General features: G+C 53.5%; 1 protein-coding gene across 1 annotated transcript in view; it reads right to left on the minus strand.

The window, feature by feature from the left end:
• Positions 1–11,272, minus strand: part of pde2a (phosphodiesterase 2A) — a 284,382-nt gene extending 273,110 nt beyond the window's left edge. The window contains 2 exon segments of the mRNA XM_078222653.1: positions 11,153–11,187; positions 11,190–11,272. Of these exon segments, the coding sequence (XP_078078779.1) occupies positions 11,153–11,187; positions 11,190–11,262 (108 nt within the window). The 5' untranslated portion in view covers positions 11,263–11,272.
• Between the last annotated feature and the right edge of the window lie 8,678 nt (positions 11,273–19,950).

Raw genomic sequence — 19,950 nt, forward strand, 5'->3', positions numbered from 1 at the left:
TACCAGAGATATGGGATACCGGGGGTGTGGGATACCGGGGATGTGGGATACCGGGGATGTGGGATACCGGGGATGTGGGATACCGGGGATGTGGGATACCGGGGGGGTGGGATACCGGGGGGGTGGGATACCGGGGGGGTGGGATACCGGGGGGGTGGGATACCGGGGGGGTGGGATACCGGGGGGGTGGGATACCGGGGGGTGGGATACCGGGGGGGTGGAATACCAGAGGGATGGGATACCGGGGGTGTGGGATACCAGAGGGATGGGATACCGGGGGTGTGGGATACCGGGGATGTGGGATACCGGGGATGTGGGATACCGGGGATGTGGGATACCGGGGGGGTGGGATACCGGGGGGGTGGGATACCGGGGGGGTGGGATACCAGGGGGGGGTGGGATACCGGGGGGGTGGGGGGTGGGATACCGGGGGGGTGGGGGGTGGGATACCGGGGGGGTGGGGGGTGGGATACCGGGGGGGTGGGTTACCGGGGGGGTGGGATACCGGGGGGGTGGGATACCGGGGGGGTGGGATACCGGGGGGGGGGTGGGATACCGGGGGGGGGGGGTGGGATACCGGGGGGGGGTGGGATACCGGGGGGATGGGATACCGGGGGGGGTGGGATACCAGGGGGGGTGGGATACGGGGGCTGCGGGATACCGGGGGTGCGGGATAGCGGGGGTTGTGGAATAGTGGGGCTGTGGGATAACAGGGGTGCGGGATACCGGGGATGCGGGATACCAGGGTTATGGGATACCGGGAGTGTGGAATACGGGGGTGTGGGATACAGGGGGTGCGGGATACCGGGAGTGCGGGATACTGGGGATGCGGGATACCGGGGATGCGGGGATACCGGGGATGCGGGATACCGGGGATGCGGGATACCGGGGGTGCGGGATACCAGGGGTGCGGGATACCAGGGGTGCGGGATACCGGGGGGATATGGAATACTGGGGCTGCGGGATGCCAGGGGTGTGGGATATCGGGGGTGCGGGATATCGGGGGATGTGGGATACCGGGGGTGCAGGATACTGGGGGTGCAGGATACCAGGGGTGTGGGCTACCAGGGGTGCAGGATACCAGGGGTGTGGGATACCAGGGGTGTGGGATACCAGGGGTGTGGGATACTGGGGGTGCGGGGTACCGGGGGTGCGGGATATCGGGGATGTGGGATACCGGTGGTGTGGGATACCTGGGGTGCAGGATGCCGGGGGTGTGGGATACCAGGGGTGTGGGATACCGGGGGTGTGGGATACTGGGGGTGCAGGATACCAGGGGTGCGCGATACCTTGCATGTGGGATACTGGGGTGCGGTTCAGCACGCCGGGGGTGTGGGATACCGTGGATATGGGTTACCAAGGGTGTGGGGAACAGGGTGGGGTACAGGGTGTGGGGTACAGGTTGGGGGACAGGACATGGGCTACAGGATGGGGGACAGGGTGTGGTACAGGGTGGGGAACATGGTGTGGGGTATAGTGTGAGGGACAGAGTGAGTTCAGGTTGGGGGACAGGGTGGGGTACAGGGTGTGGGGTACAGGGGGCGGGGTACAGGCGGTGGGGTGCAGGGGTGGGGGACACGGGGTGGGGCACACGTGGTGGGGGACAGGGGGTAGGGGACAGTGGGTGGGGGACAGGGGGTGGGGGACAGGGTGTGGGGGACAGGGGGTGGGGGACAGGGGGTGGGGGACAGGGGGTGGGGGACAGGGGGTGGGGGACAGGGGGTGGGGGACAGGGAGTGGGGGACAGGGAGTGGGGGACAGGGAGTGGGGGACAGGGAGTGGGGGACAGGGAGTGGGGGACAGGGAGTGGGGGACAGGGAGTGGGGGACAGGGAGTGCGGTGCAGGATGTGCGGTACAGGGTGTGCAGTACAGAGGCTGGGGTATAGTGTGGGGGACAGGGTGGGTTCAGGCTGGTGGGACAGGGTGGGATACAGGGTGTGGGGTACAAGGTGTGGGGTACAAGGTGTGGGGTACAGGGGGTGGGGTACAGGCTGTGGGGTACAGGCTGTGGGGTACAGGCTGTGGGGTACAGGCTGTGGGGTACAGGCTGTGGGGTACCGGGGGTGGGATACAGGCTGTGGGGTACAGGGGGTGGGGTACAGGGGGTGGGGTACAGGGGGTGGGGTACAGGGGGTGGGGTACAGGGGGTGGGGTACAGGGGGTGGGGTACAGGGGGTGGGGTACAGGGGGTGGGGTACAGGGGGTGGGGTACAGGGGGTGGGGTACAGGGGCAGGTTTAGCAGGCGAACCATCAGGAGGCTGGAATTTGGAGCAGTAAAAATAACAAAGAAACCAGCTCCCAACCCATCCCCCTCACGCACAAACACTACGGACTTTAAAACACTCCAATTTACTTGTGATCTCCCATTTATCACCAATCTGAATCCAATGGCTGGGTGCTGAACAGGTAAGGTAAGATGCGTGTGGAAAAGATTTATTATATAAGACTGTTAACTCTTACCCTGCTGAATTAATCGTGACTCTGTACAGTTACACAGTGAGTGATCCTTACCCTGCTGAATAAACAGTGACTCTGTACAGTTACACAGTGAGTGATCCTTACCCTGCTGAATAAACAGTGACTGGACAGTTACACAGTGAGTGATCCTTACCCTGCTGAATAAACAGTGAATCTGTACAGTTACATAGTGAGCGATCCTTACCCTGCTGAATAAACAGTGACTCGGTACAGTTACACAGTGAGTGATCCTTACCCTGCTGAATAAACAGTGAATCTGTACAGTTACACAGTGAGTGATCCTTACCCTGCTGAATAAACAGTGAATCTGTACAGTTACACAGTGAGCGATCCTTACCCTGCTGAATAAACAGTGACTCTGCACAGTTACACAGTGAGTGATCCTTACCCAGCTGAATTTACCCAGCTGAATAAACAGTGAATCTGTACAGTTACACAGTGAGTGATCCTTACCCTGCTGAATAAACAGTGAATCTGTACAGTTACACAGTGAGCGATCCTTACCCTGCTGAATAAACAGTGACTCTGCACAGTTACACAGTGAGTGATCCTTACCCAGCTGAATAAACAGTGAATCTGTACAGTTACACAGTGAGCGATCCTTACCCTGCTGAATAAACAGTGACTCGGTACAGTTACACAGTGAGTGACCCTTACTCTGAATAAACAGTGAATCTGTACAGTTACACAGTGAGCGACCCTTACCCTGAATAAACAGTGAATCTGTACAGTTACACAGTGAGCGATCCTTACCCTGCTGAATAAACAGTGACTCGGTACAGTTACACAGTGAGCGACCCTTACTCTGAATAAACAGTGACTCTGTACAGTTACACAGTGAGCGACCCTTACCCTGCTGAATAAACAGTGACTCTGTATAGTTACACAGTGAGTGATCCTTACCCTGCTGAATAAACAGTGACTCTGTACAGTTACACAGAGTGATCCTTACCCTGCTGAATAAACAGTGACTCTGTACAGTTACACAGTGAGTGATCCTTACCCTGAATAAACAGCAACTCTGTACAGTTACACAGTGAGTGATCCTTACCCTGCTGAATAAACAGTGACTCTGTACAGTTACACAGTGAGTGATCCTTACCCTGCTGAATAAACAGTGACTCTGTACAGTTACACAGTGAGTGATCCTTACCCTGCTGAATAAACAGTGACTCTGTACAGTTACACAGTGAGTGATCCTTACCCTGCTGAATAAACAGTGACTCGGTACAGTTATGCTACATGTACCCTCTTCCTCCAGTTGCCTGATTGCTGCTACAGACAGCTCCAATGTGTCTATTGACGCCACATTCTGTCTTTCAGTTGATTTGTTCTGCTAACCAATCAGTGGCTGCAGTTGTTGTTTTTGCTTCATTTGTCTCACATTCTGATCTCTCTCCCCATCCCTCTCCATTCACCAGAAAACCTCTCTATTCATTCCTCGTTGCTGTCTGTCCTGTTCTGTCCTGTGTGCACCCAAGCAGACAGGGCGCATATATTGGTATGCTTTCCAACGCTTAGTTTATATTTCCCTGACCTGGTCGCTAGCCTGAAGCCAGAGGGGCGCTATTTCACATCTAATGGTGTTGGCCAGAGATCTCTCCCGCTCTTACTGCCGGCCATTGACGTGTTTGGTAGGATTTACAGGTTGACACTCATCCTGTTTGGTCGTGTTATGAACGTACTTTCCTTGACCATCAAGTCCTGGGATGGGACTCGAACCCGGAGTTCCTGGCTTGGAGGCAGCGAGGATATCCCACTGTGACACAGACCACCTCAATACTCGCTATGTTAAAGTCAATCTGCCACCTCTTTGCCCAGTTGGCTAAAAGCTTCAAGGATAAATATTCTACATTAGCACGTCTATCACAAAGCCAGCCCGATCCCATTAGTAACAACCTGGCAAGATCTTAAACTCCACTTTATAACTCCTATTCCCCGAATACCATTAAATAGAATTTTACAGGAGGAATGCAGCTCCATGCAAGGTCAAACCTCTCACCACTCTCTGCATCTCCCACTGTCAGTCTCTCTCCATTCCTTTCTCTCTCATGTATTTCTCCAGTTTCCCCTTAAATAAGTCAATTCTCCTCAATCATTCCCCCCATGGAAATGAGTACCACATTCTCCCCATTCCCTTTGGGAGCGAGTCCCACATTCTCCCCACTCCCCATGGGAGCAAGTCCCACATTCTCCCCACTCCCCATGGGAGCGAGTCCCACATTCCCCCCACTCCCCATGGGAGCAAGTCCCACATTCTCCCCACTCCCCGTGGGGGCGAGTCCCACATTCTCCCCACTCCCCGTGGGGGTGAGTCCCACATTCTCCCCACTCCCCATGGGAGCGAGTCCCACATTCTCCCCACTCCCCATGGGAGCAAGTCCCACATTCTCCCCACGGGAGCGAGTCCCACATTCCCCCCACTCCCCATGGGAGCGAGTCCCACATACTCCCCACTCCCCATGGGAGCGAGTCCCACATTCTCCCCACTCCCCCCATGGGAGCGAGTCCCACATTCTCCCCACTCCCCCCATGGGAGCGAGTCCCACATTCCCCCCACTCCCCGTGGGAGCGAGTCCCACATTCTCCCCACTCCCCGTGGGAGCGAGTCCCACATTCTCCCCACTCCCCGTGGGAGCGAGTCCCACATTCTCCCCACTCCCCGTGGGAGCGAGTCCCACATTCTCCCCACTCCCCATGGGAGCGAGTCCCACATTCTCCCCACTCTCCCCGTGGGAGCGAGTCCCACATTCTCCCCACTCCCCTCGTGGGAGCGAGTCCCACATTCTCCCCATTCCCCGTGGGAGCGAGTCCCACATTCTCCCCACTCCCCGTGGGAGCGAGTCCCACATTCTCCCCACTCCCCGTGGGAGCGAGTCCCACATTCTCCCCACTCCCCTCGTGGGAGCGAGTCCCACATTCTCCCCACTCTCCCCGTGGGAGCGAGTCCCACATTCTCCCCACTCCCCTCGTGGGAGCGAGTCCCACATTCTCCCCACTCCCCTCGTGGGAGCGAGTCCCACATTCTCCCCACTCTCTGAGTTTCTCTTGAAGCTTGCTGAAAAGAGACAAATGTCTAACTTTTTCACCTTGCACACATCAGGACAAAAAAAAAGAATAGCAAAGGAGGTTGAGTACTGGATGGGATTGAGGATTGGCTGATTGACAGAAAGCAAAGGGTTGGGATAAATGGGTCCATGTCTGGCTGGAGAAATGTAACGAGCGGGGTGCCGCAGGGGTCAGTCCTCGGACCTCAACTGTCTGCAATCTATATAAATGATCTGCAAGCAGGGGCAGAGTGTAACACAGCAAAATAGGTGGAAGATACCAAAATAGGTGGGAAAGCAGGTAATGAAGAGGCTATAAAGATTCTACACACGGATATAGATAGGCTAGGAGAATGGGCCAAAATTGTTTTCAAGAAGGAGATAGATATATTTCTAATTAAAAAAGGGGATACGCGGAACAGGTGGGGAGATGGATTGGAGGCCAGGGGGAGATCAGCCATGACCTGACTGAATGGCGGAGCAGGCTCGCAGGACTGAATTTGCCGACTTCTGCTCCTAATTCCGATCTTCCTAGATTTCAAACTATCACAATAATTTCTACGGTAGGGTAAATATCGTGCTGATTGGTTGGCCAATCTGAATCAATGTATCAGTCCTTGTCTCCACCAGTATAAACTGTTATGATTGTTTGAAATTTGGCTTTAATGCATTTGACCTGATGAGTCCAAGATGAAAAACTTTAATCTTTCATCTCTCCTTTCAGCAATATTCACATTTCGTACTTCTAAGCTAATGTTTCTCCGAAACTCTGTAGTGAGTTTATTGATGGCCATCTTATTGATGTCCCGCACTTCCTGCTCTCATTCCTCCCCCCCACCCCACCCCCCCACCACCCCCCCAACCAGGGAGAAATACTTTGTCCCCATTCTCCCCATGGGTACATGAAGACCCTCCTCCCTGCTACACTCTGATAACTCCCCTCTGCACCCTCCCAGGGGCTTTGACATCCTCGGGGATCTTCACAGTAACTTCATGGCGGTGTTGTTGTAAGTTTCCTTGTGGTACTAATGAGTAAGCTTAAAGCATCCTTCCACTCAACTGGTGCCCAGAACTGGGCTGCAATTCTCCAGCTGTGACCTGACCAGTGATCTATAAAAGGATCAAGTCAATTTTGGGTTATTACAATCCACACCACCCCCTGACCCTGTTTTTACACCACATAATATTTCTGCTGGATTCACTTGTCAGATAACTGATTAGACATGACGGGAATGGCGGTAGAACAAAGAACAAAGAAAATTACAGCACAGGAACAGACCCTTCAGCCCTCCAAGCCTGCACTGACTATGCTGCCCGTCTGAACTAAAACCCCCTACCCTTAGACCATAAGATATAGGAGCAGAATGAGGCCACTCGGCCCATCGAGTCTGCTCCGCCATTCAATCATGGCTGATATTTTTCCCATCCCCATTCTCCTGCCTTTTCCCCATAACCCCTGATCCCCTTATTAATCAAGAACCTATCTATCTCTATCTTAATGACCTGGCCTCCACAGTCTTCTGCGGCAAAGAGTTCCACAGATTCACCACTCTCTGGCTGAAGAAATTCCTCCTCATCTCTCACAGAGTCATAGAGGTTTACAGCATGGAAACAGGCCCTTCGGCCCAACTTGTCCATGCCGCCCTTTTTTTAAAAACCCCTCAGCTAATCCCAATTGCCGCGTTTGGCCCATATCCCTCTATACCTATTGTACCCATGTAACTGTCTAAATGCTTTTTAAAAGACAAAATTGTACCCGCCTCTACTACTACCTCTGGCAGCTCGTTCCAGACACTCACCACCCTCTGTGTGAAACAATTGCCCCTCTGGACACTTTTGTATCTCTCCCCTCTCACCTTAAACCTATGTCCTCTAGTTTTAGACTCCCCTACCTTTGGGAAAAGATATTGACTATCTACCTTGTCTATGCCCCTCATTATTTTATAGACCTCTATAAGGTCACCCCTCAGCCCCCTACGTTCCAGAGAAAAAAGTCCCAGTCTATCCAGTCCCTCCTTATAACTCAATCCATCAAGTCCCGGTAACATCCTAAGTAAATCTTTTCTGCACTCTTTCTCGTTTAATAATATCCTTTCTATAATAGAGTGACCAGAATTGCACACACTATTCCAAGTGTCTCAGTTATCTCTGTTTTAAAGGATCATCCTTTTAGCCTGAGGTTGTGCCCTCTGGTTCTAGTTTTTCCTACTAGTGGAAACATCCTCTCTATATCCACCCTATCCAGGCCTCGCAGTATCCTGTAAGTTTCAATAAGATCCCCCCCTCATCCTTCTAAACTCCAATGAGTACAGATCCAGAATCCTCAACCGTTCCTCATACGACAAGCTCTTCATTCCAGCGACCATTCTTGTGAACCTCCTCTGGACCCTTTCCAAGGCCAGCACACCCTTCCTTAGATACGGAGCTGAAAACTGCTCACAATACTCCAAGTGCTCCAAATGGGTCTGACCAGAGGGATATGGTATCCTTCCGGGGATCATATCCCTCTATTCCCATCCTAATCATGTGTTTGTCAAGATGCCCCTTAAAAGTCACTATTGGATCTGCCTCCCACTACCTCCCCGGCAGCGAGTTCCAGGCGCCCACCACCCTCTGTGTAAAGAACTTGCCTTGTACATCTCCTTCAAACCTTGCCCCTCGCCCCTTAAACCTGTGCCCCCTCGTCATTGATTCTTCCACCCCGGGAAAAAGCTTCTGACTATCCACTCTGTCCGTGCCCCTCAGTTTTAATGATCCCAAGGGCCCCTGGGAGAAGCAGGGGCCTCGCAGGAAGCGCCCTCCTGCCTCAAACCCCTCACAACTGGGTCCCCATCCCAACAACGGCTCCTTGCTGCCTCGCTCGCTGATCCTGTGTGAATCGTGGGTTCACTGTCGCAGTCACTGCCAGGAAAGGGGTTGGGGAGGGTGCGCATGTGGGGAGGCTGGTAGACAGTTTAACCAACCACAGTGAGGCAGCCTGCTCATTAATTCACTTCCCGGTAACACGAGCGATCACAAATCAACTTCCCATTTGGACGGAGAGGCAAAAAAAAAGGCAGAGGTGTTTTACAGCCAGTGATTGGCTCCACCCGAAACGAAGCAAGTTCCTCACATGACAGAGAGTGGAAGTCTGGAACTCTCCGCACATCGTCGCTCCTCCCCTTCCCCCCGCCCCCCCCCCCCCCCCCCAATCCCACCAGCACAACCAGCCCCCTGTCCCAGCTGCACCTCCACCCCGCCATCCGACCACCACCCCGCTCCCCTCCCCCCCACCCCACCCGCCTCACTCCCCCGAGGCTGGGGGCCATTGGGACATAATCGGACTAATAATGATCAGATATCGGAGCAAAGAGCATTATGGACCCAAAGCAGGGAGATGGAGTTAAGAGACGGTGGTGCTGGCTCGATGGGCCAAAGGGCCTTCGCTGTGCTGCATGACCCTCGCTAAATTGGATAACGAGACAGGCTGGAGGGGGCTGAATGTCAGCCACACCGGATACTCATAAACATTCCTGCCACATCCAAGGGCTTGAGCACAAGACTCTATCCCCACATATCAGAATCCGGAGACGAAAACAAGAGATTGACAGGGAGATTCTTTCAGTAACGGAACAGGCGATGAGGGTGCGGGAAACACAGATCAGCACTGGGCCTCACAGGAGGAAACAGGAAGGAGCTGGGCGGATTCCCGTGTCGACGGTTGGGGTTCAGGTTACAGGGCGCTCTCCTGATTCTCTCTGTCAATGGGTCACTGGACCCGGAGAGCACGCACGCCTGCGCGCACAGGGAGGCTGAGCCAAGCCACAGGTCGCGATGCCTTCCACCGTCGAACTGCCTGGCGACGACGGGTTTGGCACCTCCTCTGGGGTCGGGTACCCTGGGGGGGGTGGAGGTGGGGAGGGGGGCGCGGGGGGGCGGGGGGATAGCTGGGCCGGCTCGGGTGAGCTGAGAGAGCGCGTTGCTTGCTCCTTGGCGAGGGAGGTTCGAGTTCTCCGGGGTAATTACAAACAGCACCCGGTGGAAATAATGACCAACAGCTCAGAGCCATCAGGGTCCCCCCTCCTCCCCCCCACCCCAACCCCCGCCACCCTGAGGAGGTGACCCCCGTCCCCCCTCTCCAAAATGCAAGCTGGGATTTGAGGAGGGATTCAAAAATCCTTCCCTCCGAGAATTCCCATTCAAATACCTTCCCTCTAACACACGGTATCCCCACAAATATCCGATCGACTCCAATCCGCTCAGTATCGGGCAGGCTGACTGCACTGGGGGTGCGTGCAAGGTTAAGCTGCAGGAGCCCCATCCTGACACCCTGTTAACAAACCCCCCCCCTAACTCCCCCCTCTCCCCCGGGCCACCTCACTGACAGTGGTAGGGAAAGGGGGAGGGAGGGGGTTGGATGAGGGGCAGGAAAAGTGGGGGGGGGGGGGGGGGTGGTGGTAACTGTGGGCTGAGGGTCACAAGCGCAGACCCACAGAGAGAGAGAGAGAGAGAGGGAGGGAGAGGATAGGGAGGGAGGAGGGAGGAGGGAAGGAGGGCAGAAAGAGGGGACGGAGAGTGGGAGGGGAGGAGGGGGGGACGGAGGGAAGAGGGAGAGACGAAGGGGGAGACAGATGAAGTCTTGGAGGAGGGAGGGAGGGACGAACGAGGGAAGGCGGGAGGGATGGGAGGAGAGAGGAGAGGGAGAGATGAAGAGAGGGACGGAGGGAGGCTGGGAGAGGAGGAGGAAGGAGGGAGGGGGGACAAGGAGGGAGGGAAGGAGAGGGAGGGAGGGAGAGATGAAGAGAGGGACGGGAGGGAGGCTGGGAGGAGGGAGGAGGGAAGGAGGGAGGGAGGGGGAGGGAGGAGGAAGGGAGGGAATGAGGGAGGAGGAGGGAAGGAGGGAGGGAGGGAGGAGGGAGAGAGGGAAGGAGGGAGGGAGGGAGGAGGGAGAGAGGGAAGGAGGGAAGGAGGGAGGGAGGAGGGAGGGAGGGAGGGAGGGAGGGAGGGAGGGACGGAGGAAGGGAGGGAGGAAGGGAGGGAGGAAAGGGAGGGAGGAAGGGAGGGAGGGGGGAGGAGGGTGGGAGGGAGAAAGCAGGGTGCTGATGGAGTGGGGGGGGGGATTGCGGCAAAACAAAACAGAGGTGGGACAGGTTGCACTGAATGGGACAAGGTGATTGGAAGAGTCCCCCTGCCATCAATGGGTTAACACTGGGCATCAGAACCTCAGCAACGCCCCCACTCTGCTGTTGCCCCCCTGCCACCCTCTGCCCCCCTGCCACTCCTTGCCACCCCCTGCCCCCCCTGCCACCCTCTGCCCCCCTGCCACCCCCTGCCCCCCTGCCACCCCCTGCCCCCCTGCCACCCTCTGCCCCCTGCCACTCCCTGCCACCCCCTGCCCCCCCTGCCACCCTCTGCCCCCCTGCCACCCTCTGCCCCCCTGCCACCCCCTGCCCCCCTGCCACCCCCTGCCCCGAGCTGATGTCGGGTGTCGGGGGGGGGGGGGGAAGCTGGCAGTGTCTCCGCGTAGTTTCCGTCTCCCCCTCTGTCTTGTCTCTCACACACACACAAAGCCTGCGCTGGTCGCTCACACTCGAGACAGTGATTCAGGATGAAGAGGGGCTGCGAAGGGCCATCATTGCTGCTTACCTGGACTGTGACAGAACTGGACGGGTCGACCTCTGTTTTAAACTGGCATGTTGTCCACGCCTGAAAGATTGAAACAGTGCGATGAGTATATGATGCAGAATCAGAACCATTGCTGACTCCCCGAGCTGCTGGCTTCCAGGTTCTCTCTTCCTCTTTATTTCGCCTCTCAGTCTGTTCCGTCTCCCTATCTCTCTCTCTCTCTCTCTCTCTCTCTCAGCAATCACACACACACGCCCCGCTCTCTCTCACCGCACACACACACACACCCCCCCCCCCCCCCCAGCTCCAAACTCCGCTCTCCAAATGCAGCCTACATATTGAAGCAGGGCACACAGGGAGGAGCAGAGGGTGGGATTTAAAAGGCAGGATCGGCCCCCACACCTGCTCCCCCTCCCCCACCCCCCGCACTTTGGACAAGGAGGGACGCAGGGAGGGGGGTGGGGGGGTGGGGGGGGGGTGGCGGCAATGAGGCCATGGGGTGTGGGGAAGAAACTGTCCATATTTGCTCTTAAAACAAAAAGCCAAATATTTAAAAAGAGTCCACACATGCGAGAAATAGTCTTACAGGCTCGAGGCCGGGTGGCAGTCTGCTGGGTCCTAGTGCCTGCTGACCTCTCATCTCAGCTCGGGTTTGGAGTGGGGGTTTCCCAGTTTGGGGTCGGGTCCCCCCTACCCCCCCCTTCCCCCCCCCCCCCCCCCCCCCCCCCCCGCAACATGTTGCCTGCAGTAGTTGTTACCCAGCCAATGATTGGCCCCCAATGCACTAATGAGTGTTTGGAGGGGCAAACTTATCGTCCATTTGAAAGATGGACACAGGGGATTCACGGAGCTGGGGCAGACACTAGGAACGAGTCCAGTTCAGGAGATGCTGCAGCCTGCAGTTCAAGGTGGAGGCGAGAGGGGGCGCCCCCGCGTTGGAGCAGAGAGTTACGCAGCGGCATTTAAAATGGGCACAGCTGTCTGGCAACCGCTGGGGGAGGGTACCCCCACCCCATCAGCAGGTAGGGGGTGACTCAGAGTGAGGCTGGAGTGCTGTGCATCCCTCTCCAGCCCGACCACTCCCCCTCCCAGTGTGCCACCAGGAGACTCCTGGCACGAGATGTGTGGGCGAGGGTGTGGTACGGGGAAGGCTGAGGGCAACTGGAAAATTCCAGTCAGTTTCTGATCACGGGCCTTAATGAGCCATCCCCATCGGCTGTCCGTGACTTGTGGGCACTTCTCCCACCCCCTCCCCCTTCCCCTCCCCGCTCCCCCCGCCCCCCGCAGGAACATGGTGGAGCATGGTGGACAGTTCTGGTAAACCGGCATGCCAGCCTGCAGGGCAAAATCACGCACCAGGGCCACCTCCACTCTCACCCTCCCCCACGCCCCCCAGAAAATCCTGCCCCAAGAATCGGAAAGATTCAGTCAGGATGGGGATGAGAAAAGACCCCAAGGTTGGCCAAATTCCACCTAGCTGGCGAGGCAGAGGTATTGTCACTGGGCTAGCAATCCAGAGATCCAGGGTAAGGTTCTGGGGACCCGGGTTTGAATCCCACCACGGCAGATGGTGAAATTTGAATTCAATAAAAATCTGGAATGAAGAATCTACTGATGACCATGAAACCATTGTTGATTGTTGTAAAAACCCACCTGGTTCACTAATGTCCTTTAGAGGAGGAAATTGGACGGGGCATAGAATATAAAAGTTGGCATATGATGTTGCAGCTGTATAGAACGTTGGTTAGGCCACATTTGGAATACTGCGTCCAGTTCTGGTCACCGCACTACCAGAAGGACGTGGAGGCTTTGGAGAGAGTACAGAGGAGGTTTACCAGGATGTTGCCTGGTATGGAGGGGCTTAGCTATGAGGAGAGATTGGGTAAACTGGGGATGTTCTCCCTGGAAAGACGGAGGTTGAGGGGCGACCTAATAGAGTTGTATAAAATTATGAAGGGCATAGATAGGGTGAACAGTGGGAAGCTTTTTCCCAGGTCGGAGGTGACAAACGCAAGGGGTCATGGGTTCAAGGTGAGGGGGGCAAGGTTCAACACAGATGTCAGGGAGACGTATTTTACACAGAGGGTGGTGGGGGCCTGGAATGCACTGTCAAGCAAGGTGATTGAGGCAGACACGCTGGGATCGTTTAAGACTTATCTAGATAGCCACATGAACAGACTGGGAATAGAGGGATACAAACGAATGGTCTAGTTGGGCACATGAGCGGTGCAGGCTTGGAGGGCCGAAGGGCCTGTTCCTGTGCTGTATTATTCTTTGTTGTTCTTTTGTTTGTTCTCTTTGTTGAAATCTGCCCTCCTTACCCGGTCTGGCCTACAGGTGACTCCAGAGCCACAGCAATGTGGCTGACTCTCAACTGCCCTCTGAAATGGCCGAGTGAGACACTCAGTTCACGGGGCAATTAGGGATGGGCAATAAATGCTGGCCCGGCCAGAGAATTTAGAAAAAGATAGGTGTGCAATGCGATTACAGAGCTATTGACCAATCCCAGTGGTCGTCTGTACTGGCCAATCGAGGAGAGAGCCCGGTAGAAGGTGGGGAAAATCCCCAGCAGTGGAGAGCGCAGAGAGCCACAGTGTGAACAGTCACTTGTTCCTCCAAAACTCCACTCACCACACGTCACGTCTCAAATTACTAAGACACCATGTCCCAAAATGTCATTACTTAAAAGCGATCTCTCTCTGAATAAATTAACACCAACCTTTCCACCGTTTCCCAGGAGAGCCTGAATTGAGCCATTGACCCATTGATGTATTCCCTCCCTGTTTAGTATTAACATGGCTCCCCTTCAAGGCCAGCGCACCTCCTTCCCATGTCCCAACACCGGATTAAACTGCTAATCCAACTTGATCAACTCCAATCTTACTGAATGGGACAGCAAGTCCAGGGGGTTAAATAGACTCCTTCTCCTCCTACTATAGAACATAGAAAAAATACAGCACAAACAGGCCCTTCGGCCCACAAGTTGCGCCGGTCATGTCCCTACCTCCCTCGGCTTATATATAGGCTTACCTATAACCCTCAATCCTATTAAGTCCCATGTACTCATCCAGAAGTCTCTTAAAAGACCCTATCGAGTTTGCCTCCACCACCACTGACGGCAGCCGATTCCACTCACCCACCACCTCTGAGTGAAAAACTTACCCCTGACATCTCCTCTGTACCTACCCCCAGCACCTTAGTATATTGTCTATACTTTTATGTTTAATATTGGCACACTCTCAGCACCCTCTGTAAGTCCAGAGACACACTCCATGCAGAGCTCCTTCTAAAATATATTCGTTCACGGGACGTGGGCATCACTGGCTGGGCCAGCATTTACTGCCATCCCTAATTGCCCTGGAACTGAGTGTCGCGCTCGGCCATTTCAGAGGGCAGTTAAGAGTCAACCACATTGCTGTGGCTCTGGAGTTACATGTAGGCCAGACCGGGTAAGGACGGCAGATTTCCTTCCCCAAAAGGACATTAGTGAACCAGATGGGTTTTTCCAACAATCGACAATGGTTTCATGGTCATCAGTAGATTCATAATTCCAGATATTTTTATTGAATTCAAATTCTACCATCCGCCTTGTCGGGATTCAAACCCAGGTCCCCAGAACATGAGCATGACTCTGGATTACCAATCCAATGAGATTGGCAGGATGCCACCCTCCTCCCAGCCAATTATATATATTTGTGCAGAGTCTTGAACCATAACCTTCACTCTGAAAATGAGGTCAAATTTCCAGCACAACTTCCCCCAGATTGTAAATTGTGTGGAAACCGCGAGCCGAGAGTTTCACACATTCCGACAATACCCAAACTTCAAAAATTAGTTGAAACATGTCATTACATGTAAATACTGAGACGCCCCAGAGAAAACCTGCACATAATGACACAGTTTGCTCCACACTGTCCCCATCAAACACTCCCAGGACAGGTACAGCACGGGGTTAGATACAGAGTAAAGCTCCCGCTACACTGTCCCCCATCAAACACTCCCAGGACAGGTACAGCACGGGGTTAGATACAGAGTAAAGCTCCCTCTACACTGTCCCCATCAAACACTCCCAGGACAGGTACAGCACGGGGTTAGATACAGAGTAAAGCTCCCCCTACACTGTCCCCATCAAACACTCCCAGGACAGGTACAGCATGGGGTTAGATACAGAGTAAAGTTCCCTCTACACTGTCCCCATCAAACACTCCCAGGACAGGTACAGTACGGGGTTAGATACAGAGTAAAGTTCCCTCTACACTGTCCCATCAAACACTCCCAGGACAGAGTAAAGCTCCCTCTACACTGTCCCCATCAAACACTCCCAGGACAGGTACAGCACGGGGTTAGATACAGACTAAAGCTCCCTCTACACTGTCCCCATCAAACACTCCCAGGACAGGTACAGTACGGGGTTAGATACAGACTAAAGCTCCCTCTACAGTGTCCCCATCAAACACTCCCAGGACAGGTACAGCACGGGGTTAGATACAGAGTAAAGCTCCCTCTACACTGTCCCCATCAAACACTCCCAGGACAGGTACAGTACGGGGTTAGATACAGACTAAAGCTCCCTCTACAGTGTCCCCATCAAACACTCCCAGGACAGGTACAGCACGGGGTTAGATACAGAGTAAAGCTCCCTCTACACTGTCCCCATCAAACACTCCCAGGACAGGTACAGCGCGGGATTAGATACAGAGTAAAGCTCCCTCTACAGTGTCCCCATCAAACATTCCCAGGACAGGTACAGCACAGGGTTAGATACAGAGTAAAGCTCCCTCTACACTGTCCCCCCATCAAACTCTCCCAGGACAGGTACAGTACGGGGTTAGATACAGAGTAAAGCTCCCTCTACACTGTCCCCATCAAACACTCCCAGCTCCATCATCCCATCTCCCCTGTTCCTCTGTCAGACCCTCTCCCACAAGCTGCAGGATTACAGCCAGAGAGTTAAGTGACCATGAGGGGCCTTAACTGGGCCAAAGGCAGGCGGGCCACACTAGGCCTCACTCACCACCCGTGAAATTGTGACAAGGTTGGGGCACCCACAGAGTTTCAGGGGCTGCTGTTATAAATTTAAGTGGCTTTATGATTGCTTTAAGAACCGGTCACATGATTTGAAGGTTATGTCACTGGGATGGTTTTCAGAACAAAGAACAAAGAACAATACAGCACAGGAACAGGCCCTTCGGCCCTCCAAGCCCGTGCCGCTCCCTGGTCCAAACTAGACCATTCTTTTGTATCCCTCCATTCCCACTCCGTTCATATGGCTATCTAGATAAGTCTTAAACGTTCCTAGTGTGTCCGCCTCCACCACCTTGCCTGGCAGCGCATTCCAGGTCCCCACCACCCTCTGTGTAAAATATGTCCTTCTGATATCTGTGTTAAACCTCCCCCCCTTCACCTTGAACCTATGACCCCTCGTGAACGTCACCACCGACCTGGGGAAAAGCTTCCCACCGTTCACCCTATCTATGCCTTTCATAATTTTATACACCTCTATTAAGTCTCCCCTCATCCTCCATCTTTCCAGGGAGAACAACTCCAGTTTAGCCAATCTCTCCTCATAACTAAGCCCCTCCATACCAGGCAACATCCTGGTAAACCTCCTCTGTACTCTCTCCAAAGCCTCCACGTCCTTCTTTTAGTGTGGCGACCAGAACTGGACGCAGTGCGGCCGAACCAACGTTCTATACACCTGCAACATCAAGGTTGCAGATTCCTAACAGATTTGTCGCGGGAGCTGTTGCCTGGACAGAGTAGAAAATGAAACTAAAATAGGAACCTGAATGTTCAGATTCAGATTCAGATTCCTCAGTGTGGGGGGAAGGGGAATCGGGGCGGGCGTGCCGGTCAAATTCTATCCTTTGTCTCTTTTGTTTTCTAAATTTCATAAGATTTAATTTTTTCTCGTACTGAAAAAATGGGTCTGAAACTCTCCCGTTTTCAGGGTCATGCGGCACTTAGAATTTTATTGGTAAGATCGCCACTCTCCCAGCCCCACATCCCACCGTGTCTCACTGGAACCTGGTGTCAATGTGACACTGCTCCCCCCCACACTGAGGGGTAGGTCTGGCCCTGATCTTTATGAGTGTTGTTTGGGGGGAGAGTTAGACTGCGGGGTATTTGGTGTTAACCAGATTGCCAGGGGTCAGATAATGGCTGTTCAGTTGCAGTAGGCACAATGTGTGTACATGTTCCTTCAGTCTGTGAAGAGCAGAACCCCGTGTGTGTGAATATCTGTAGCTTCTAGCACCTGTAACTGTGCCACTCTGCGAGTCCGACTGATAATCTTTAATCAGTTGTCCGTGTCTTTCTTAGTAGACTCAGGATTATTCAGCATTGAAAACATTCTTTCTGGTGTTTGGTATGGCTCCTGCTCTGCCCAAGACCGCAAGGAACTACAAAAGGTCGTGAATGTAACCCAGTCCATCACGCAAACCAGCCTCCCATCCATTGACTCTGTCTACACTTCCCGCTGCCTCGGCAAAGCAGCCGGCATAATTAAGGACCCCACGCACCCCGGACATTCTTTCTTCCACCTTCTTCCGTCGGGAAATAGATACAAAAGTCTTGAGGTCAAGTACCAACCGACTCAAGAACAGCTTCTTCCCCGCTGCTGTCAGACCTTGCATTAAATTGATCTTTCTCTACACCCTAACTATGACTGTAACACTACACTCTGCCCTCTCTCCTTCCCTTCTCTATGAACAGTATGCTTTGCCTGTACAGCGCTCAAGAAATAATACTTTTCCAAAAGAGAAAACGCTGGAAGGTCTCAGCAGGTCTGGCAGCATCTCCAAGGAGAGAAAAGAGCTGACGTTTCGAGTCCAGACGACCCTTTGTCAAAGCTTTGAAACGTCGGCTCTTTTCTCTCCTTACAGGTGCTGCCAGACCTGCTGAGATTTTCCAGCGTTTTCTCTTTTGGTTTCAGATTCCAGCATCTGCAGTAATTTGCTTTTAAACAATACTTTTCACTGTATACTAATACATGTGACAATAATAAATCAAATCAAATCAAACGGAGTTGGGGGTAGTGTGTTAAAGTGGATTGGGGACTGGCTATCCGACAGGAAGCAAAGAGTCGGAATAAATGGGTGTTTTTCCGGTTGGAGGAAGGTAACTAGTGGCGTGCCGCAGGGATCGGTACTCGGGCCGCAACTGTTTACCATTTATATAGATGATCTGGAGGAGGGGACGGAGTGTAGGGTAACGAAGTTTGCAGACGACACAAAGATAAGTGGAAAAGTGAATCGTGTGGAGGACGGAGAAGATCTGCAGAGAGATTTGGACAGGCTGAGTGAGTGGGCGAGGATATGGCAAATGGAGTATAACGTTGAAAAATGCGAGGTTATACACTTTGGAGGAAATAATAACAAATGGGATTACTATCTCAATGGAAACAAATTAAAACATGCTACCGTGCAAAGGGACCTGGGGGTCCTTGTGCATGAGACGCAAAAGCCCAGTCTGCAGGTACAACAGGTGATCAAGAAGGCAAATGGGATGTTGGCCTATATTGCGAGGGGGATAGAATATAAAAGCAGGGATGTCTTGATGCACCTGTACAGGGCATTGGTGAGGCCGCAGCTGGAATACTGTGTGCAGTATTGGTCCCCTTATATGAGGAAGGATATATTGGCATTGGAGGGAGTGCAGAGAAGGTTCACCAGGTTGATACCGGAGATGAGGGGTTTGGATTATGAGGAGAGGCTGAGGAGATTGGGTTTGTACTCGTTGGAGTTTAGAAGGATGAGGGGGGATCTTATGGAGACTTATAAGATAGTGCGGGGGCTGGATAGGGTGGAGGCGGAGAGATTCTTTCCACTTAGTAAGGAAGTTTAAACTAGAGGACACAGCCTCAAAATAAAGGGGGGTCGGTTTAAGACAGAGTTGAGGAGGAACTTCTTCTCCCAGAGGGTGGTGAATCTCTGGAATTCTCTGCCCACTGAGGTGGTGGAGGCTACCTCGCTGAATATGTTTAAAGCGCGGATGGATGGATTCCTGATCGGTAAGGGAATTAAGGGTTATGGGGATCAGGCGGGTAAGTGGTACTGATCCACGTCAGATCAGCCATGAACTTATTGAATGGCGGGGCAGGCTCGAGGGGCTAGATGGCCTACTCCTGCTCCTATTTCTTATGTTCTTATGTTCTTCAATCAAATCACCTTGTCCAATCACAGAAACACTCTGATGGTGGGCATTGTTTTGAGTTTTGCAGGCACGGCCTGGTTGGGTTAGGTCTGTAACTTGCCTGCTGTGAACAGTGGAAGGGTCATGCTGTTTGGTATGATCCACCGGTCTTTGGGATGTCCAGCCTACATAACTAGCATCACACTGGCACTGAAATCCAGACAGTACATTACTGATCTGTGTGACAGGCAGGACATCGCGTTGGCTTGCCTTGTGCTTGACGCTACCTACACTGGGTGAGACTATATTACCCAGAGGGAGGAGGGGTTTGAGGTTAGGGGCAGGGTTACAGGGAGGAGGAGGAGGGAGAACGTCATTGTGTGACTTCCTCCTCTGGATTGCCGGTGCTGGCAGGATGGGCTGAATGGCCTCCTTCTGTACAATAACAATCCTGTGATTCTGTGGCCGTACCAGACAGTCCATAAATGAGGTGAGGGAACAGGGTTTCACAGCAACCGCTTTCCTGTTCACCATTGCTGAGAGCAGCGTCGTTACCACACATCCGCAGGAATAAATGTCAACTTTCAACATCTGCAATGGGAGGATATGAATGTCTGTCTCCACAGCATTCAGCCAGGCTCCACAGTTACTGGACCAGGAATGTTCCCACTGCACCACCATAACCA

This window comes from Mustelus asterias, chromosome 10, assembly GCF_964213995.1.
Source record: "Mustelus asterias chromosome 10, sMusAst1.hap1.1, whole genome shotgun sequence".
Lineage (NCBI taxonomy): Eukaryota > Metazoa > Chordata > Chondrichthyes > Carcharhiniformes > Triakidae > Mustelus > Mustelus asterias.